The sequence below is a fragment of the Haliotis rubra genome, unplaced genomic scaffold (genome assembly GCF_003918875.1).
Source record: "Haliotis rubra isolate DU_JTF1 unplaced genomic scaffold, ASM391887v1 Scf21, whole genome shotgun sequence".
NCBI lineage: Eukaryota > Metazoa > Mollusca > Gastropoda > Lepetellida > Haliotidae > Haliotis > Haliotis rubra.
The window spans coordinates 208,581-215,869 of record NW_025766114.1 but is presented as its reverse complement, the minus strand read 5'-3'; the positions used below and the strand labels follow the sequence as shown (position 1 = coordinate 215,869).

Sequence of the window (7,289 nt, the reverse complement as noted above, 5' to 3'; positions counted from 1 at the left end):
AGGTGACACTGGGCGTTTGTTATAAAACACTAGAGATGTGATACTGGAGTATTTGGAACACAACACTAGAGAGGTGACACTGGGATATTTGGAACACAACACTAGAGAGGTGTCACTGGGTGTTTAGAACACAACACTAGAGAGGTGACACTTTGGCATTTGGAAAACAACACTAGAGATGTGATACTGGGGTATTTGGAACACAACACTAGAGAGGTGGTACATGTGTTTTTGCATCACTACACTAGAGAGGTGCCATTGGGGTATTTGTTACAAAACACTAGAGAGGTGGTACTGGGGTATTTGTTACAAAACACTAGAGAGGTGACACTGGGATATTTGGAACACAACACTAGAGAGGTGACACAGGGGTGTTTGTTACAAAACACCCACCCCTCTCCAGCATCTCACTCACCACGTCCCTAACACCTCCCCACTCCTTTCTAGCACCTCACCCATCACTTCCTTAACACCTCACCCACCCCTCTCCAACACCTCACCCACCCGACCCTTCTGAAGCACCTCACCCATCCATGTCTCCAACACCGCAACAACTACCTCCAAAACACCTCAGCCAACACCTCTCTAGAACTTCACTCATCCCCTCTGACACTGCTACTTGTCTGGACAACCGTCACCATCTACTCTGACGCTCCCACCGGTCAGGACAACCGTCACCATCCACTCTGACACTGCTACTTGTCTGGACAACCGTCACCATCCACTCTGACACTCCTACTGGTCAGGACAACTGTCACTATCCGCTCTGACACTGAGTTGATCCTCTGTTTGACAACAAGTGGCCACATACTCCGTACAACTCTAGAACACTCTGCTTTAGTCCGGTCTAAACCAACACCCCCGCACACTCCCGTCACAACATGTCCGTGTTCCTGCTGGTCCGCATATATGTCGTCAGTTGTATTCAGTCCTGAACATGCGAAATGACATTTTTGATGTAAATCAATATCTGCATGAAATTACAATTACAAGTTAATGTCTTAAAACCCTTCACCCATCAGCCTCACATTTATGCAGCTCTTCAAAATTAGATCAGAAGAATTCAATACACAGAGTACAAAGTTTATGGCACGTGACGATTTCAATCAGAGTCAAGGTCGTTAGTGGAGGACATGCTCGTGGGTCTTTAAAGGATGAGGTAGACTGCCGATGACCAATCAGAACACAGCATTTACAGCATGAAGCCAGACTTCATGCCTCCGAAGATGCCCTTCCTGTTCTTGTCCTGTTTGACTGAAACAACAGGGTGAAGGTTAATCAACTTCATTCTTCCAAGTTCCCAGACATCGGTACTCAATGTATTTATGTTTAGGTATTTATGGTGTGTATTGTCTGTTCAGTCCATACATATTTCATATTTTCTACCTGGAACTGTGTCGGCTTTGGACGCTCCAACAGCAGCTGCAGCGTCGTCATCTGTGGTCAGGTCAGCAACAGCTGCAGACGACTCAGCATTTCGCTCTGCTGCAGCCTGGCCCCTCTCCATTTCAGCAACTGCAGCTGCTCTCGCCTCCTCCAGTGCTGCGTACGTATGGGCCTTCTCCAGTGCTAATGCTTCTAATCTATGGACTTCCAAGGCTGCAGGCGTCCCAACGTTCTTCGTGGAATAAGCAGAGACTCTCTCGGCCTCCAGAGCTGCAAAAATCAGGGCCTCCTTCCAGGCGGCATACCCGGCGTCTGCTGCAGCAGTAGCAGCCTCGGCCTTCTCTACAGCAGCAGCCACAGCTGATCTTTCAGCCTCCATTGCATCAGCAATCAGGAGTTCCCCTTGTGCGGCGAACGCTTCGGCGGCTTGGCGATCTGCCTCCCGCTTCGGCATCTCTACTCTTTGATCTGTTGGGGGAACGATTGTAGGTCAGGCGACCACTTACTCAGAATGTTAAAGTCAGATTGAAAGTCTTGCCAGATACCTTTTGAATTTAAACCATAATCCTATAATCCTATATATTGCTTCTTTCTTTTTGTCTCTTTCTTAAACGAATCATGCAGCAAAATATATGGATTTTACGTATCTCACAGAAACAACCAATAACACTGTTCTGTGGGCGACTATTCAACTACATATATTGGTGGTATCGGGAAACAGTACAGTAGATGCTCAGCTGGCATACAAAATCCATCTCCGTATTCCCAGTAACCAATATTTGTTGTAAGAGGCTAGGGGCCTAGTGGTTGTAGCGTTTGCTCGTCACGCCTAAGGCCCAGGTTCGATTCCCCACAAGGGTACAATGTGTGTCCCACCGTGATATTGCTATGATATTGTTAAAAGCGGAGTAAAACCATACTCACTCACTCACTCACTGTAAGAGGCTAAATGGATCAGGTTGATCACTGAACGCCATTATTGAGCTGTATTGAACAATCAACAAGACAAAAATAGATTTATTCCTTACAAAATAAATGTATTCTTTACCAACAGCGTGTATGTAACAAATACCTACCATCGCGGTATTTGAGGTATCTCTGAAATTCATATACGGCCAAAGCCAGTCCGTGTAGAAAGATCATCTTGTTTTCACTGCTGTGGAGAAATGAAACAAAGAGTCTTTTATTATTTACAAAGTAATAAACTGTGTTTCTGTCACTGTTCGCTCTCTTGTTATTTCAATACACAATCAACCGAAACACAGTTGGGTTCGAAGAACCGTATTTGTTTTAATACATTTCTGCGTTAACTTGCAACTTTATGTTTATGACAAAGTTTAACCTGCCGATATTTCTCATCTGATCGGGGAAAACAGAGAACTTCTTATTCTTGTGGTCTTCAGTAAAATGCAACTAACGGATCGGGTGGTCAGGCTCGCTGACTTGGGTGACACATGTCATCGTATCCCAGTTGCGTAGATCGATGATCACTGGATTGTCAGGTCCAGACTCCATTATTTACACACCGCCGCCATATCGTAGAAATATTGCTGAGGGCGGCGTAAAACTACACACACTCACTCACTCTTGTGGTCCCCAGTCAACTTTAACACTTTTGCTACTTTCTCATAAGTGAGACATCTTGTTTTGGGGGAAATCATATAATGCATATAATATATAATCAAAGCATATAGCAGAATGATTCGTTCATAAATTTAATTTAAGTTTAGGAGATCAAAAAATCATATGACTGCTATTTGGATAGCTGACTATTTTAACATAAGTTCCCTGGTTCTAGTGTAACCCTAATCATACAAGACTGTTTTCTCAAGAACGTGCGTAACCAAACAATGAAAAGCTTATGCTCACGTTACGGTTTACACACACATCAAAACTTGTCACCTACCTCGTATCGACCAGTCGAGATAGTAGCTTCTAAACAACAGCGGCAACAACAAAACGTCCAACGGGATTGCGCTGACAATGAAGACGTAACTATGCAGGATCGTCTATGACGTCACTTCCCGTTCAAGTGATGTTGGCGCAGTGATGAGTAGGCATAACATGTCGCGTGTAACTCTGGGTAGGAGAGTTGTTTCGTCATATTGGCACGTAATCATTATAAATACGTCCAGGAGACTGATATTTAATTTTAATTTTATTAGCAGGGCACGCTTTCAATCAATGTTTTATACTATGCCAGTGTCGACCTTCATGTATATTGTAGATTTTGATCAAAATTACGCTTATTCCTGCGTATTTAAACTATGTTCAGCCTTTTTGAACCCGTGAAGATCCGGGTTAGATTTGGTCTTAGAATTGGAACCTATGCTTGTCGTAAGAGGTGACTAACGGGATTGGGTGGTCAAGATCGCTGACATGGTTGACACTTGTCATTGTATCCCAATTACGTAGATCGATGCTCATTCTTTTGATCAGTGGATTGTCTGGTCCAGACTGGATTATTTACAGACAGGTGATATATAGCTGGAATATTGCTGAGTGCGGTGTTCAATAACAAACATCCAAAAACAAACAAAAGAAGTTTCCAAGGAACAGAAATTCATTGAAAAGGTAAAAAACGGCTTTTAACCTTTACACAAGATTTCCATTGTCGTCCCTTTGGATAATTCCTATGTGTGAATCTGGTATAAAATGTAGCAATTTTGTACAATGATAAAATTTGCAATTCATCGGTCCGTTTCTGACTCAAACGGACTAGTTTAATTCATGATGCTTGTCCATGACTTTTCAGACACATGAACGTCTGTATGTGCGCGCTGGACCCCTCCCTCCTCCGTGACCATCTCGCCAAATTGATGCTGGGTGCTCCTTGCAAAGGACGACGCAGGCATGGAGCGGTCCACTTTAAGGAGGACGCAGGCATGGAGCGGTCCACTTTAAGGAGGACGCAGGCATGGAGCGGTCCACTTTAAGGAGGACAAAGCCTGGATCCAGGATGAAGATGTGTGCACTCCCCAACTCTGGGAGCTGGAGTTTAATGAATCTGTAGCTGTATCCATCTCCGGCCATGCACACACATGTATATGCTCTGTTGTGTATGTGACCCATGTGTCCCACGTGTACGGATATCAGGAAAGGATAACTGGATTTTGTACGAGCAACATAGCTGGTTATGCAGTGTTCTCATTGTTCATCACTCATCCACGTCCTGTTTCATGGGAAGGAGTCGACATACTGCTCATGTGTGTATGTTCGTTGGCTGCATTATGTGTATGTTTAACTGTTGATATATTTTGTGACAATGTATTATTCGTGTCTGCTACTGTAAACCCTCCAGTAGACTCATGTGTGTATGTTCGTTGGCTGCATTATGTGTATGTTTAACTGTTGATATATTTTGTGACAATGTATTATTCGTGTCTGCTACTGTAAACCCTCCAGTAGAGGGGGTAGTGCTGCATACGTTGTGGGAACACGGTTCCAGAGTTTTCTCTCAAAAAGTTTTTATCTCTGGTTTTACGTGTCGGGCTTCAGCTACCTTTGACCGTTTTCAAATGTACGTCTAAAATATACTTACATATTGTGAAGCAACCGCCGAATGTCGGTGGTTTTTCACAGTGTGTGTGTTTATGTTCGTGCAAATAGAGAATTTTGTATTGTGCCATGTTGGGAATGATGACAATAAAAAGCCGTGAACCGCACAGCTGGTCCAATTGTACTTGTTTTTGTTTTGTTTTTAGTTGATTATGGGAATGTTATGCATTCTAGGAGAACTATTTTGTCAACGGAAATGGGATGTGCTGGACCTTATCGTGGTGTAGGTGTCCAGTTTTTGGTTTTGCCATACACTGCCAACACAACTTTTGTTGCAATATTGTAACCATTTAATATTCAAATTGTTATAAAGGGGAAATAACGTACATGTATACCGATGCTAAATACAAAATGTTCAAGTGGACAATTCATTCCACCTAATTTACCCACCAAAAAGGGAAATAAGACAATACCAACATTCAACAAAAATACATCAACAAAAGGACGTATTATGATATCAACAAACCAATAGTAACAAGACATAATACTATCAACAAACCAATAGTAACAAGACATAATACTATCAACAAACCAATAGTAACAAGACATAATACTATCAACAAACCAATAGTAACAAGACATAATACTATCAACAAACCAATAGTAACAAGACATAATACTATCAACAAACCAATAGTAACAAGACATAATACTATCAACATTACCAAATCACATCGCATAGACACTATCATTATAAAGCGATTTCAAGCTGTTATGTGTCCACATTAGCTGATTAGACGCTCATTTTAGAAAAGAAATTTTAAAAATAAATAATGAACATCTCTCATTTGCTGAACTTTCGACATGGTAGTGAGTGAAATACATGCTATATATCTCATTCCCAGTAGACTATCCAGTGGTGGGATATTTCCACTGATCCATAATTAAGGTCGAAGGACGCATGTCCCCATTGGTTTGGGGACCACCTCACCTGGACATGATATACAGTTTATCACGTACAGTCTTAATTGCTGTCAACTCCTTGTCTGTACTATCTTCTTTATACATTGTTCAAACGTCACATATGCCATCAAATCTATCGACATGATTGTGCAGAACAGTAAATACTACTTTACTGTGTCACAAATCGTGTTATTTTAAGTAGACTCTCGTTTAGTGAGAAATACAAATGGAACTTTCCTTCACTTCCCTCCTCCTTTTTGAAATTCTATGACGAACATTTGTGCATGCATTTCATGCATTAGAGTTTCATATAATATGGCCTCTATCAAATGTGTTTTGGTATGTGGTCTGTCCGCCTTGAGTGAATGTGTTTAGTCTTACGTCGCTTTTAGCAATATTCCAGCAATATCAAGGCGATGGACACCAGAAATAAGCTTCACACTCTGTACCCATGTGGGGAATCGAACCCGGGTCTTCAGCGTGACGAGCGAACTCTTCAACCACTAGCTACCACACCGCCTCCTGTCTCCCTTGAACCGGACAGTTAAACGTTTCTAAAATCACATTGTGTCACGATTGTATTTCCGGGCAAAGTCTTTCTGAACACTTCTGATAGTTTAGCGTATAGGGGAAATGGCTTGACTTTGAGTTTTATATACCACGATCTTTGTCACTGAGAACACATTTGATAACACAGCTGCGACGTTTAAGCTGATTATCACAGGTCAAGTTGGATCAAACACGTGACAGATTTTCCAGGAAGTGTAAAATACGATGTTTGCTATTTTGGTATACTGAGCCAAACTGAAACTTGACACTCGGGAATTTTTTGACTAAGTTATTAATGCTAGGTTTAAGTCAATAATTTTAGTTGTATGCTGTGCACAGAACATCTTGAGATCAAAGGGAAAAGAATTCTCGCCGAAACCCTTTAACAACGATAACGTTCATGATGACAAGGTACTCTCTCCGAAATGAAGTTCACATTGAGGCCCATTCTCTTCCCACAGAGGTTACTTGTCATATCTTCCTACGAACCTCTGTTCTAATACGGCCATATTTCCCGGTGCTCGTAAAATCCCCTAGCGGCAAAAGATCGCAACACGAATTATCTCCCTTCTTTCTATCCAATCAGAACACGTGTTACATCGACTTAGATTCAACTTGACTAACACAAGCAAATGTGGGGCCACAAATACCCCCCATCTGCAGGGGACTTGTGTTGATGTTACACACAAGACGTTTAATGGTTAGCTTGTCCGTTGTCAACGAGGGCGATGGAGACGCCACTGATCCGCCATAACAGTTCTGTCTAGAAAAAACGTTTGCGCATCGCGCAGGGGAAGAAGTTTAGTTTTCTCGAAGCATACGGAAATTACCGAGGCCTTGCGAATGATCACTTTTGAAACAACGTCGCTGATTGCACAACTAAATCTGATTGC

The 7,289-nt window shown here is 42.2% G+C and overlaps 1 protein-coding gene and 1 long non-coding RNA gene across 2 annotated transcripts; both read right to left on the bottom strand.

The window, feature by feature from the left end:
* Window positions 1-460: 460 nt before the first annotated feature.
* LOC124276522 lies at window positions 461-1,794 on the bottom strand. Its single transcript, XM_046712152.1, has 2 exons — window positions 1,387-1,794; window positions 461-1,254 (listed from the first exon to the last, which is right to left on the bottom strand). Exons 1-2 carry the CDS (start codon window positions 1,763-1,765, stop codon window positions 1,193-1,195), a joined length of 441 nt encoding a protein of 146 aa, XP_046568108.1. The 5' UTR covers window positions 1,766-1,794; the 3' UTR covers window positions 461-1,192.
* Window positions 1,792-3,351, bottom strand: LOC124276523. The gene is made up of 3 exons (XR_006898553.1): window positions 3,293-3,351; window positions 2,463-2,542; window positions 1,792-1,854 (listed from the first exon to the last, which is right to left on the bottom strand). It is a non-coding gene; the product is annotated as an uncharacterized LOC124276523 (long non-coding RNA).
* Window positions 3,352-7,289: the final 3,938 nt, after the last annotated feature.

Excerpts from the sequence above, each read along its gene's own strand:
- LOC124276522 (XM_046712152.1), bottom strand. The coding sequence starts at position 1,765 with ATGGAGGCTGAAAGATCAGCTGTGGCTGCTGCTGTAGAGAAGGCCGAG. Across the intron at positions 1,255-1,386 it reads CAAAGCCGACACAGTTCCAG|TCAAACAGGACAAGAACAGG; the intron begins GTAGAAAATATG and ends CTGTTGTTTCAG.